Here is a 14,543-nt window from a genome sequence, read left to right as displayed (position 1 = left end):
ACACAAAGGCCCTGTGAACACGCATTAACAGTGATGATTATAATAACAGCCAACATCTGTTGGCTGCAAACTGTATTCCAGATGCTGCATTACTCGCATTATCCCTTTCCATGTGCTCAGCTCTCCTCTGCAGTGAGGACTTTGGCAGGTATGGAGGCATTGTGCATGGCAAACATGGACAGGACTCAGAGCTGGACCCCCAACTCTGCCATTTACTGTGTGCCATTGGGTGGATTATTCTACCCTGTGAGCCTCAGCATATCATGAGTGAGGTCCACATTATAACAAAAATACCTGTTGGGTTGTTGGGAGAATTCACTGTTGCCAGATATACAGTGCTGAGTAGTACCCAGTGTATAGAAAGCGCTCATCAAAAGCCAGCTTGTATCAACCCCATTTTACAAGGGCAGAATCTTGTACCCGGTTACAATCAGCCATTAGAAGAGCCAGGATTTGAAGCCAAAACATATGACGCTCAGCCAGGACGCCAGACGTAAGACAGCATGTGCCTGACACAGTCCTGGCTTATGCCTGCCGTCTGCAGATCCAGTTTCGCGTATGCCCAGACTAGAAGTGCCTCAATTTGGTTGATAAATTCTATAAATAGCATAAACGTGGATGAATGTAAGACACAAATCTCTTAACACAACTGTGTTTCATCACTTGCATGCCAAATCATCAGGACACACGTGTGTTACATGAGCTCTTCCTCCCCAGTGAAGGTGGGTGAGACGGAGCCGTGCATACCTGTGGCAAATGTTATGCTGAGTGCCGACCAGGAGCCAGACTGAGAGCCCCAGAACGGAACACGGGGCTCTGAGGAGCGGGGGAGGGGACAGACCTGCGGGCAGCTAACATGACACCAGGAAAATGGAGCCTCAACTGTCCTATGGGTTCAGGAACAGTGCTATGGATGAGCAGGGCCCCGGTCCCCACTCTGCGGCTCATCAGGGCTGTGAACGTGGGCAGAGTGCTCAGCCATCTGGGCCTCTGTTTGCTGGCCTATACCAGTGCGGGGATTCAAGGAGTTACTGTCCACAAACCCTAATGTTCCATCTCATTTCTGCTTTTATGACTTGATGGAGTCCACATGGAGGGACCAGAAAATGCATGCCCACAGGAGGTGGCAGTTCAGCTGGATCACCAAGGATGCGCAGGCTTTCAGGAAATGGGGCATGGGCACTCGAGATTGGAAGTTACATTTGCCAAGGTCCCGAGGTGGGAAAAGTCCTGGCCTCCAGGAAGAAAGACTGGAGTATGAAGCTGGGGAATGATGAGGGGAAGAAGGGGTCACAGGCATCCTGAAGTTCACCCTCAAACGAGGCTCATCGTTGGAAGGTGGCCATGCCCTGGAGGACTTTGCTCTTCAGCACCTTGTTCAAGGCGACTATGTCAACTGCTTCTGAGAAAACATTCTTACAGAAGCATACACATGCATTAAAGAACACTCTTCTTACTCCATTTAATTTTTCTTCACAGAAATCATCACTGCCTGACATATCCTGTGTTTCTTTGTTAACTGCTGATTTTTACTCTCCCCACCAGACTGTGAGCTCCCCAAGGACCGGCTCTACGTGCTGGTTTGCTGACTCCTGTATTCCCTGTGCCTGACGATGCCAGACTCCCCAAAGCTCGTGAGCCACTGCTCCACGGACACAGTAGGCTCAGAGGCATACACAGGCAGGCGGGCGCGCTGGCCTCAAACTTGAGGATGGAAAAGAATCAGCTGCAAGAAGAGGAAAGCAAGGCTGGTGCGGGAGACTGAGGAGGAAAGGGAGAAGCAGGAACGACTCTGACGAGGGACAGTTGTAGGGACTGTGGGAGCTTTTGAGAGGTGGGGCAGGAAGCCGCGCTAAAACTCAGACACCTGAGTCCTGGGGTGACTCAGCTCCTTGATCACAGCAGCCTGAGCGTCTTTGTACAGAGGGCGACTGTTCCCATCTCACAGGGCCATTGTGTGGCCTACCTGGAGTAAGTGCCCAGGTGTCCAGGAAGACCCAAGCCTGCCTAGAGGCAAATCTGTAACAAATCTCTGCTGTTTATAAGGAGCAGCTATCAACCAATGTCTGCCTGGCCAGGACCAGACAGCAAAGATCAGGGACCCAGAAGGAAGCAGGAGCTGGACCAAGAAAAGTTGGAGGGGGCAACTCAGATGTCAGTATGCCGGGCAACAGATTCAACACTGAGAAACAGATGCTATTGACCATTTATTGAAGAGAAGCAGAGAACTGGGCATGACCCCAATCAGAGGACAATGAGAACCCCTTGACTGTGAAGACCCAGAAAGGTACGAGGACAGAGGGGCTTGCCCCTAGTCACAGAGAAGCATCCTGGGGATGTGTGTAATCTCTGCATACAGGGCAGTGACCCAGAGAAAGGTGCCCAAGGAGGAGGTCGTGAGAGAGAGAGCCTGTGGCTGGACGCCCTGCATCAGAGCATCACCCCACTGGGAACAAGGAGCAGGGATGGGACCAAGGCTGTGGTTATGGAGGAAGCACTTCCTGACTTGGGAAGGGGACCCAGAAGAGGAGATGAGGACATGGCGAGATGGGTGAGGTTTGCAGCTTTCTGCTCGTGAGCCAGCCTTCATCTGCCCTTCATCTCGAGGCCTTTTTGGTTGCACAGCTACTGCCTGAGGTTTTGGCAGGAGCATCCTTGAGCTCACTGCCTCCACAGCTGCCTTTGGTTTTGACATCCACCACTGAGGATTTATAGCTGTAACTGCTCGAGGCACCAAAGCCCATGCTGAAGCCAGTGCCTCCTGCCCCAGCGCTGGTGTTGCTGATGACGGCTGCAATCAGCAAGAAAAGACCCAGTTCATTCAGCCTCCTGGGACATCCTGATCATTCCCCTAGTTCTCTCCCCTTGGGTGGCTTCACATGCAGACACATCCTCCATTGTCTATTTTTAGTTTACTAAGAGATTTTTATCAGCACTGGTCATTTTTCATGTACTTGACCCCAGGTATTTGACCTTTTCCTAATTATTCTATGTTGATCTATCAATGCCAGACTGTAAGCACTAGCAGACTTTATAAGTGAATTTCCATCTGGATAGGACCAGATGAAGAAAGGCACTTCAAGGAGGCCTTCTGATGCTTCTGCTAAAGACAGGGGCTGCTGGGAGTACCCTACAATAGAACCCTGCGTTCTCTCTAGCTTTTGAGTCTGCAGGAGGTTATTTCTGCTTTTTCCATCATTCAGCCAGTCAGGCTCCTCTCATTCCTTCTTACTTCAATCCAGTACCTCTCTTATGGACTGGCCTCAAAGAAATGGAATGTAGTCATTAAGTATCATTCTTACAGTAGACTTTGGGACTATATACTGTTGGATATCATTTGATCTCTCTACAGGTTATACAAAGGTATATACTTTTGTATAACCTGTATTAAAATAGTATTTCACGATACTGTTTTTCTCCTTGGTTACTAAATCCAGCTCGCTCTTTGTGCCCCTAAGTCTCCCCTTAACCCACTCTGTTATTGTTATTCTAACTTTTCTTTGGTGTCATGAAAATAGAGGGACTTCGACTTCTGGTAGGTGACCAAGGGCAGAACTAGGTACTGCAGATACTTACAGATGCTCACGGAATTTGGATATTCACCAGACATCCTGCAGAGGGAGAGAAAAAAATCAGATAAACCTCCCTAAACTTCGATCCAGGGAGATACCTCTGTGAATCAGCCTCTCCTCTCAGACGTGCCTTCCACTCCAGCCCAGCCTTCTTTCTTCCCAAACAGCTGAGTGGGACCTCTCAAGAAACAGAGCGCTAAGACGGAAAGTCTGCTGCAGGGTCAGCCTCCCCGTCAGAGTGGCTTTGGGATTATCTGATGTGTGGGATAATTGTGCTCCTGCTTCCGACTAGTGATGCCTTTAGTCCGAGACAATTAAGAGGAGTGAGCTCACATCCTCGCTGGGCCTCAGGCTTTGCCAGAGCAACCTTGAACCTAGGTGACGCTTGGAGACCGTCTTGCCCCTCCCACTCGCCTCAAGAATGAATCATGAAGGGCCAGGGATGCTCTATTTCTCAATGTCTTCAATTCTTCCCCTGCCACCTCTTTGGGATGTTTACCGTCTTGTCCTTCTTGCTGTCTAACTCTGGTCTTTCCTACCGCACCATGTCAAAACCATTTTAATAGAGTTTCACCTCAGTAGGACCTGAACAAAACCAAACTGTTTGCCCTCAACCTTCCTACTAAAGCACGGAGATAATGCTCCAAACAAAAGACATCCCCCCCTCACCTGCACTCCTCGCCCTCCAGCAGCTTGCGGTAGGTGGCGATCTCCATGTCCAGGGCCAGCTTGGTGCTCATCAGCTCCTGGTACTCACGCATCATCCTGGCCAGCTCCTCCTTGGCTTGGAGCAGGGCAGCCTCCAGCTCATCCAGCTTGGCCCGGGCGTCCTTCAGGGCACAGTCGCCCCGCTGCTCAGCATCGGCGATGGCCATCTCCAGGTTGGAGCACTGAGGGGCAAATGGGTTCAGTGCTTTGGGTCAGAGCATAGCTCTGAGATCCTGCTCAGAAGACCTCCCTTCTTTTGATCCTGACTGGTGGTAAATGCTTTGAGGTCCTTCTGGTTTTCCCATTTTCTGAACATCACTAGAGGTGATGTCTAGTATCTGTCCTTCCCCCTAACTCCAGGCACAGTTCAGTCCAGCTCATGCCATGGCATGTAAAGGTGGAGTGTCCTTATCTTGGGAGAGAGGAGGGGAAAGGTATTGATTGAGAAGGTGGCCAGCTGGGCACACGGCTCCGTCGTCTCCCTCCTAGTCTATAACATCGCCTGTTCTGCCAACCTTAAAAATTCTACCAACCCTAAAAAGTCTCTGGGTCACTGGCCTTAATTCTGTCCCATAGTATAAAAGATATCTTGGGAGATACTATAAATAGTGGAAAAAAAATAGAGACCGATCAAGTTCCTATTAATAAAATGTCTATCCAATAATCCTACCCCACAGAGGATCTGGCCTCCCAAATTGCACAGAGACTCATGCTACAAGGCAACAGCTTCCAAGAATACTTTTGCATAACTAACAGGTTTTACTAGTTTACAAACTTCACTTTTAGGTGTTACTTGCAGAAGCAAACTGCAGGTGGGCCTCAGCACTGCATCCAGGGGAAGCTGGGCAAATGGAGGGTTGTCTTGAGCCTTTCAGTCATGAGCATGTTTGCCAGTCACTTGGTTAGGCTTTGGTGGGATCTAAGGATCTGTCCCCTTCTTCTGGAGTCAAAATTGCTTCACTCCAAGGACAGTAGCTGGTCCCGAGGCCAAATGGGATTTTTCACTGCTATGCAGGTGGTGCTACCCTCCTCAGCCAGGCAGGCCCCCAGCCATACAAGCATCCACAGTGTTTCGGGTGAGTGTTCACAGCCTCAGCAGAAAAACCTAGGACCCAGCTATTGAACCAGGGAAAAGCATCACCATCCTCAGGACTGTGGAGACCTAATTATTAGGGAGGATGCAATAAACTCTACAACTCAGATTCCACCAAACTGTCCTCTGTTCTTTCTCACTGACCGAGATCCTGCAGGTGAACCTGGGGAACTCCAGAAGCTTGGGTCTTGTGAATGTGGCATGAGTTGAAAGGAGGACCTGAAATGGTTTCTTTGAAATAATTAGCAGCTGAATTCTGGAGCCACTGGATGCAGAGTCTGCATGTTTAACTGTGGGCTTCTTTGGTGGAGAGGTCCAAAGGCAGGAAAGCACCTTGGCTGAGAGCCCTCAAGAGGAGCCATCTTGGGGACCAGGCATCAACAGTGACCCCACTGGCTCCCCAAGGAGGACATCTCCCCTGACCTCCAAAGCACAGTGGCCTTTTCATCACAAATGTCATTTTCTGGTAATAAGTTTGCTTAAACTGGTACACAGAGCATTTTATCAGATAAATAGAGTAACTGGGTACCAAAGGTAGCTTCAAACATCTTGTGTTTTTCTTTCATTTATGCAGAATTTGATTAAATAAAAATACCATAGGTTCTTAATTAGTCTATCTTTTTTCTTTCCACTGTTGGAGGAGGGGTGTGTGTGTGTGTGCACACACGCCCGTGCACAAGCAGGGCAGAGGAGGGAAGGAGATAGGGAACTTGACTTGCCCAGGAAGCTGAGACCTTAAATCCTTGCACCAAACTCCACAAACTTTGGGAGATTCATGAGTTTGCTTGCTTTGGAATCATAAGCGTGGCCCCGTATTGTGTTCCTATGGACTACGTTCAGTATAGTGCCCCCCACAGACAACCACAGGAAAGGGCAAACACTGAGCAGAGCCCCATGCCAAGACTAGCGTTGGGTGTGTGTGTGGCGGGGGTCAGGTTTGGGTGGTGTTTTCCTTCTCCACTCTCTTCTAAAATTCTAAAATCCACTGCTGGCTCTCCTTCCTCTGGCACGGATTCATCATGGGAAATTTCCAAGCCCTTTCACCAATTGCAATGGGTCTAAGGTCCACTGCCCTCTTTGAAGACTGCCCATAATCCACCCATTCTTACCTAGGGGTGTCCTGCTCCCTGCCACCCACCCATCATGGACCTTCTGCTCAGGGTGGGCGTCTTTTCTTCTAGCACACATGCCAACCTCACATCCACTGCTCCTGTGGGTTCCTTCACCAGACCCCCTTCCCCCTCCTTCCTGCCTTCCATCCCAAGGTAATCCACCTCCTACAGGAAGCCTCACTCGGGTCCTCATTTATCCAGAGCCCCTTGGAAGCCCTGCAGCACTTAGGGAGTGTGATGCGCAACAAAGGATGCTACACCCTTCCATATGGATTCCTACTGTTCTCTCCTGAGAGATCTTGTTTTACCCTTTGTAATAATGAGCTTCATACAGATTGGTGCAAGATCCTCACGGTACTGGGAAGGGCAGGATGCTCTTCTCATTTGTATAGTCTGGTACAACTGCTCTCATACTGACTGTACCAAACCATAATTGGTCTCAAACCAATGAGTGCTGTCAGCTGACTCCTTTCATAGAACCCACCTGCTTCTTCACGTTCCCAATCTCCGAGCGGATCCTCTGGATCATCCGGTTGAGATCTGAGATCTCAGCCTTGGTGAGTTTGAGGTCATCCCCGTGCTGGCCCGCTGTGGCTTGCAGCTCCTGGATCTGAGATTGGGGGACAAGAGATGAAGAGCACAGGACAGTTGAGAATTCAGCCCTTTGGGTGTTGGAGGAGAGGGAGAGTGACGGGGCACCATTCTCTTTATCTAAGCAATGCAGGCACAAGAGAGGGAGGGAAGAGGGGAGAGGGAGGGGGAGAAAGACAACCCTTTCCTTCTGGATAGGAAGACCGGCCCCAGTTCAACAGGATCCTCGGTTTCTCAAACCTGAACTTCCTGTCCTCGTTTTGACAAAGTTGGAAACAGAAGGAAAGCTGAGATAGTGGATTGTCCACAGAAACGGCGTCAGAATCCCATTGATGCTGTGACTGATGTGGCCTCAGCTGTCAGCAAGGGCTTTGGCGAGGGAAGGGCTAAGCCCATACACGGCCCCCAATACCTGCCACGGCTGTGGTGGATCTCTCTGGACCACAGGAAGGCATTTCCACAAGGCCCAACTCCAAGAAGCAGGAAGTCTCTGCCCAGCCCCAACACACATGCACACGCACGCACAAGTACACACGTGCGTGCATGATGACAGGGTGGCAGCTGTGGTCTCTGGGCCTCAGCTCACCTTGGTCTGGTACAGCGCCTCGGCCTCAGCCTTGCTTTTCAGGGCAATCTCATCATACTGGGCACGGACCTGGGCGATGATGCTGTCCAGGTCAAGGTCGCGGTTGTTGTCCATGGACAGGATGACGGACGTGTCACTGATGTGGGACTGGATCTGAGCTATCTCCTGGAGGACAGTTAGGGGAGGGGAGTCAGCTAAAGGTTCCGAAGGTGGGGCAGGGGGCCCTTTTCTTGATCCTCTCCAGCAAATCCCCTGCTTCCCCTTCCCGCCCCTCCTCGGCACATGAGCTCGGCCTTCAGCAGAGGCCTGCAGTGCTCAGGCCTGTGGGTGTGAGATGAAAACATGGAGCTTTCCACCCAGCATGGGACTGCCCTCTCCGTCACACCTAAAGGACTCCTGCCACACCACCCACCCTCTCTGCACCAACAGCCACCACAGATCAGTCTGAACTCCTTATGCAGCGCTCGGTCCTCTAGAGAGTCTCCAGTGAACCCCCACTTCTCCAGGCCCCTCATACTTTAGCACAACTCCAGCCCCCGGTCTCCCCTCATTCTGCTCCTTCAGGCTGGAGTCCATGCCCTTCCTTGCACCCACGGAAATCTTGCTCACCTTTCTCCATTCTGCTGCTCTCCCAAAGCTCATTTACATGCTGTTTTCCCTACCAGACTATGATTCCTAGAAGACAGGAATCATTTCTCCTCCATCACAGTCTCCTCAAAGCCTACCCCTACGGCTCAGCACATAGTAGGGCCTCAGCAAATGGCAGCTGTACTGACAATGTGGGTCAGTACAGAGGTCAAAAGGCCTTTTGGCCAACTTTTGGTCATGTGACCATCCAGGCCAAGGGCCAGAAACCACTTGCAAGAGGAACAGACCACACCAGAGAGCTCAGCAGGGTCCTTACCCCTTCATAGAGGCACTTCAAGAACTTGATCTCATCTGTCAAGGAGTCCACCTTGGCCTGGAGCTCGACCTTGTTCATGTAGGCGGCATCCACGTCCTGGGGAACACAGAGAGGGGCCTGCCTCTCCCCCTGCCCTCCCTCCTGCCACAAGGAGCCCCAGGTTCCCTGCTCTCTCCCCTTCCGCCATGCTTCACTGGGAGGCCCGATCCCTGAGAGCAAACCAACCACTGTGCAGGGCCACGGCTGCACCTGGATCTAAAGTGGACAGCTTCTGGAAGCAGCACACTGCCCGGGCAAGGGGCTTGAAGAGATGAGTGGGACATTAGAATCCTAGCCATCCTACAAACATCCTCATGCCAGGCGCCTAGGGAGCCCCCAGGCTTCTTGCAGCCTTCCCCACCCGCCTCTTACCTTCTTGAGCATCACAAACTCATTCTCAGCAGCTGTGCGTCTGTTAATCTCCACCTCGTACCTGTGTGGGGCAAGAGAAAGGAGCGTCACCAGTGGAACAGTTCCATTCTGCAAATGCTCACTGAGCAGTGAGCAATCGCCTCTGTGCCAAAAGCTGCAAGGCAGTGACCCACAACTTGCGCTTTACGTTCCCTCAGGGCACGGAGAGACTTCTCCAAGGGGATGAGACAAGGAGAGGTTTAAAGGAATCAATGTGCAGCTCCTTCGCTCATAGTCAGGCTACCCTAAAATGTATCTGCTTGGGAATGCATCTGTGATGGAGACATCATGCATGTTCTGCTGTCCCACCTTCCTCGTGACAACCAAAAGTCGCCCCCCTCCCCACCAGCTGGCACCTTAGTACGAGCCCTAGCCGGAGGAGAAACTTCGCAGGCACCAAACAAAATGCTATTCCCACCTTCACTCTGTAAGTTATGCCTGTTTCTTACACAGGTGAAGCAAGGTCTTGGAAATAGGCTGTTTGGATGGGGATGAGATATTCTCCTTACACCACATATTGTGGCTTGGAGGGTCAAGAGCACTGATCATTTCACTTAAAGATCTCACTATTCCATCCCTTACTATTATCAAAGGACACGTCACCTCCCCCCCAGGGTCTTGTAGATGGAATATAAATATATAAGCAGAAAAGGGGTAGGTGGGGAAGGGGTGCGGGGCTGGGGTCTCACATTCCCTCTTCCCCTCTTGCCTTGCCTCCTATCCATGCGGCCTTTTGTTTAAAAAGAATAATAGGATTCTTTAAAAAACATAATACAGGATATTTGTGAGAGCAAACAAAATAGAGCATTGGAAAGAAATGATTTGTGCCCCCAAAAGGGCTACTTTTCATACACATTAACTTGAGCAATTCTTTTCAGCTTTTTACTTCCTAAGTCACATCATTGGCTGCCAAGAAAATAAAGTTGTGTTGGATGGCTGAAGTAGTACAGATTAGTGAAGTGAGTATTTAAAGTATTTAAATAGTGGAACATTTTCTGAGACTGCCATATTTTTCTAGTTGCACTGGGTAAAACACAGAAAACAGCTTATATGATTTCTCAGATTCTGTGTGTGTTATTCAAAAGATAATCTAAAACTCCTTTCTATCAAGTTATACTATGAAATAGTTGTTTCCGTCACAATTTTATCTCATATTATCTTACATGTTATCACATTATATCCATCCTATTAACAAAAATAAAACTATATGCTAATTGAAGACCAATTAGCTTTTAGCACCTTATATCTTTCTACTTCATAAAATACATTGGAAAAGTTTGATCATGATGGCTATCAAAATTGATGACATTCATATATTATAACTTCTCATCATTTACTTCTAAAAATTGAATATCAGAGTTCAATCTACACATACAACATTTATAAAGAAAAACTGCATTTTACATTACTATGGACTTAATAAATAACATATAATTTTAAAAAACAGATTAAAATGTATAATTAAAAGTTAAACAATGACAGAGTACACATGGATTTATCTTGTTTTAGAATATAGATGTATTAATTATGTTAAATCTGCATCATTTTAACCTTTAATGTTTTCAATAACGTACTGTACAAGATGTCACCCTTAGTTTATTGCTGAGTGGATTTTAAAATAGTTCTCAGTGCATGTTTATATTTTGACTTGAATTTGAATATGAAGCCACACTTTTTCTGATAGAAAGCAACTCTTATTTCTCTGGTTTCACAACGAAAGCTAGATTTCCAATTAAGCTAGATGGTAGATGCCTTCTATAAATTAAATGAACCAAAATTTTGGAAACTGTATTTGAGTGTGAGCACATATTTAAAGAGGGGGCTCTCTGGAGGTGTTCTTTAAGCCTGTCCCCACAATCTGTGTGCTTTCAGAAGTCCAGGACTACAACACCACCACCTTCAGGGGCTCCATACAGAGCTCAGCCCAGAGTCCCACTTCAGGGGGACTTCAGTAGAGATGGATGGGCAGATCAAAAGTGAACCAAGAAAAAAGGCCCAGTTCTGACCATCTTCACCACCTTGTGGAAGAAGTCACCTATCCCCAAAAATCCTAACACCTGGAAGCAAACCACCAAAACATCAGATCACACCAAGCATGGGGCATCACTCTCTCTCCTCACAGGTTCAACTTAGAAGGAGAAACCATCTCCCGTCCAAGCACACTCTCAACTGTTCTCTTTAATAGTGGAATTCAGCAACATGGAGATGCCTCACCATGAAAAAAACCAAAACCTTTTAAAAACTCATTTTTGCTTTGCTTTAAGATGTGTTCTGAGACTGGAAGGGTGTCTCCTTCTATAGGAGTCCTGGCAACCCCTATAGAAAACCTCACTCAGGAGGAGCTACAAAGCCATTTGGGTTGTTCATCTGGTTTTGAGACAATTCTCTCCCCCGCCCCACATTCTTCCATTTTCAATGTTTAAAATGAGCACATCATCTCCTGGGCAATTTGGAGCACCATTTTGGGTAGATCTTTTCTCTTCCTACATTTCATCCTGTCTAGATCTCTCTCCCTCCCTTACAAGAAAGAGTAGTAATGATATCAGCAAAGGATTCAAGAAGACAAAATTGCTGGCTCCAAATCACAACCTCGTCTATAATCAAGACCTTCCAGTGGTGTTTCTCCACCTCTCCACTCACCTCTTCTTGTAGTCCTCTACCACATCACGCATGCTCCTCAGCTCCGAGTCCAGCCTCACCCGGTCCCCGGACAGCGTCTCCAGCTGCTTCCGCAGGTTGCTAGTGTAGCCCTCGAGGATGGGCTCCAGGTTGTTCTTACAGTTGTTCAGGTCCAGCTGCTGCAGCAGCTCCCACTTGGTCCCCAGCACCTGGTTCTGCTGCTCCAGGAACCTCACCTGGAAACCAAAGGTGGTCATAGCCCCCAGATCCCCCCCAAGTGCTCTTGCCTCTCAAGAGTGAGGACAGGGCCCCGGAAATCAGAAGGTGTCATCCTGCAGTGGGAGTCAGGAAAGAGCCAGGTTCCTCAGAGAGTGGATGCAGCCCGAGGGACATGCCCACCTTGTCTCTAAGACAAGAAACAGGATCCAGTTTTAAATGAAATCAGGAAGTGGGTGTAAGCAATGCTGTCTATCATCTGCCACCATGACTTACCATGTGATTAAGGCAGCATCTTTTGCTATAAATGCTGGTGTTTTTGGAGTGAAGGGAAGTGAGAAGCAGGAAGAAATAGTGACTGGGGAATGGCACTGGAAAGTCACTCTGGTAACATGCATGTTCTTTCTTACACGCAGTCTACATTGCTCCTGGTTCGTTTCTTTCATTGGTTTTGGAGGCAGATTGTCACACCTTTAAACTCAACATTCAAAAAAGTAAGATCATGGCATCCGGTTCCATCACTTCATGGCAAATAGATGGGGGGGGAGCGGAAATGGAAACAGTGACAGATTTTATTTTCTTGGGCTCTAAAACCACTGCAGACAGTGACTGCAGCCACAAAATTAAAAGACGCTTGCTCTTTGGAAGAAAAGCTATGACTAACCTAGACAGCGTATTAAAAAGCAGAGACATCACTTTGCCAACAAAGGTACGTGTAGTCAAAGCTACGCTTCTTCCAGTAGCCATGTACAGATGTGAGAGCTGGATCATAAAGAAGACTGAGTGCCAAAGAATTGATGCTTTCGAATTGTGGTGTTGGAAAAGACCCTTGAGAGTCCCTTGGACAGCAAGGAAATCAAAGCAGTCAATCCTAAAGGAAATCAACCCTGAATAGTCATTGGAAGAACTGATGCTGAAGCTCAAATACTTTGGCCACCTGTTGCAAAGAACCAACTTATTGGAAAAGACCCTGATGCTGGGAAAGATTGAGGACAGGAGAAGGGGATGACAGAGGACGAGATGGTTAGACAGCATCACTGACTCAATAGACATGAGTTTGAGCAAACTCTGGAAGATAGTGAAGGACAGGGAAGCCTGGTGTGCTGCAGTCCACGGGTTGCAAAGAGTCGGACACGACTGAGCAACTGAACAACAATCACATCTTTACAAATCTATTCATACTTGACGGAAATTTTCTCATTTTTGTACTGAATAACGTCAGGCCTCTGCTACGCCAACGTTCCTCTTCTTACCAATCTCTTTAGTTATTTCTTCCACTCCTGCCCTCTGTCCTCCAATACTTCACTTCCTCTTCCCACGTACGGTTGGGAGGGACACAGGCTACTATTGCTGCCTCTTCTATTACCCTGGCACATTTCTTAGCTTCCCTCTATCTTAATTTGAGCTTCTGCAAGATAGAGTGATCACTGAATCACGGGTTGATAAATAACCACTTGGGTCAACACCAGGCACTGAGGAATATCAGCTCTTATTCGTATCATATCCCTCATGGTCTAGATCTTTCCAGGTGGAGACAAGAGAAGCCCATTCTTTGTCTCCTCCCATTCAGCGGGGTCACTGCCTATGACTCCAGAGCCATCTTCTCTGTTGCCCCGATTTCTGGACATACACACACCTACACAACATACACGCACATAATTTGACATGCCCACCTTCCAAATCTTGTCCCCTCAGCACCTTCACTGTTCTAGCCCTTTCCTCTCACCTCCTCTAAAAACCTTTCTGGTTTACATCCTTATCCCACTTCCTACCTTCTAGGTCTTTCTCACCCACCAGGCATCCTGTCCTGGGACACCCCCTGTCCTGGAACTGCAAACCCATCTCTCTGTTTGGTAGTGAGAGCACTCAGGGGGCCCAGTATGCATCTCCTGCCCCTGACACCTCCCTCCCTTTCCTGAGTCTTTTCCTGCAAGGAAGGAATGAAGCTCCTCTTTAAGGGGAAGGGCGGGGTGAAGGTATGCCAGGCACTGTTTTAAGCACCTTAGAAACATCCAGTTCATCTTCATTATAGCCTTATGGGGTTAGAGCTTTTCTTGTGCCCATTTTTCACAAGAGGCAAGGGAAGTTCAGAGAGCATAACTAACGTGCCCAAGTTCCCACGCCAGTGGCAGGGGCAGAGTGAGACCCACATGTACACTGGTCACCAAGGCACAGACCGGTAGACGCTCCAGCACCAACCTTGTCAATGAAGGAGGCGAACTTGTTGTTCAGAGCCTTGATCTGCTCCCGCTCCTGGGCGCGCACTTTCTGGATCTCTGGGTCCAGCTCCACATTGAGCGGGGACAGGAGGCTTTTGTTGACGGTGACCTGAGGGATGCCGCCCGGTGGGCACACGGATGGACACGCGGGCCCCAGCCCCGCGCTGCCAAAGACAGTGCCCACGAAGCCTCCCTGGCGGCCACCACCTGTGGCCACGCAGGGACCCAGCACGGAGCCACCCCGCCCGGCCGTGGAGCTCAGGGCCAGGCGCCGGCCGCCCCCGCAGTTGAAGAGGCTCCTGCTGCCGAAGGTGGCCGTGCCCTTGACGCCGCTGGCCCGGAATGAGGCGGTGCTGCTGCTGACCCGACTGGAGATGATGGCAGAGCAGCCGCTGAAGGCCAGGCGCTCCCCACAGGGGTAGAGGTTCAACTGGCGGCTCATGACTGGGAGGTGGAGGTCACTGGTTGCTTGG

The 14,543-nt window shown here is 49.1% G+C and overlaps 1 protein-coding gene across 3 annotated transcripts; it reads right to left on the bottom strand.

Annotated features, from left to right (window-relative positions):
- Window positions 1-2,597: 2,597 nt before the first annotated feature.
- Window positions 2,598-14,512, bottom strand: LOC138077813 (keratin, type II cytoskeletal 72). Of its 3 annotated transcripts, XM_068970065.1 has the most exons (10): window positions 14,311-14,512; window positions 14,051-14,277; window positions 11,657-11,871; window positions 8,978-9,038; window positions 8,567-8,662; window positions 7,663-7,827; window positions 6,970-7,095; window positions 4,242-4,462; window positions 3,577-3,611; window positions 2,598-2,791 (listed from the first exon to the last, which is right to left on the bottom strand). In XM_068970065.1, exons 1-10 carry the CDS (start codon window positions 14,510-14,512, stop codon window positions 2,598-2,600), a joined length of 1,542 nt encoding a protein of 513 aa, XP_068826166.1. The 3 variants fall into 3 exon arrangements, with proteins under 3 accessions (XP_068826166.1, XP_068826165.1, XP_068826167.1); XM_068970064.1 differs by having other exon boundaries at window positions 14,051-14,512; XM_068970066.1 differs by lacking the exon at window positions 6,970-7,095.
- Window positions 14,513-14,543: the final 31 nt, after the last annotated feature.

This window comes from Capricornis sumatraensis, chromosome 4, assembly GCF_032405125.1.
Source record: "Capricornis sumatraensis isolate serow.1 chromosome 4, serow.2, whole genome shotgun sequence".
Taxonomy (NCBI): domain Eukaryota; kingdom Metazoa; phylum Chordata; class Mammalia; order Artiodactyla; family Bovidae; genus Capricornis; species Capricornis sumatraensis.
This window is presented reverse-complemented; position numbering and strand designations above follow the sequence as displayed.

Coding starts and splice junctions, on each gene's coding strand:
- LOC138077813 (XM_068970064.1), bottom strand. CDS start 14,512: ATGAGCCGCCAGTTGAACCTCTACCCCTGTGGGGAGCGCCTGGCCTTC. Junction 7,828..8,566: donor TGAAGTGCCTCTATGAAGGG/GTAAGGACCCTG, acceptor ACTGTCCTCCAG/GAGATAGCTCAGATCCAGTC. Junction 4,463..6,969: donor TTGGGAACGTGAAGAAGCAG/GTGGGTTCTATG, acceptor TTTGCCCCTCAG/TGCTCCAACCTGGAGATGGC.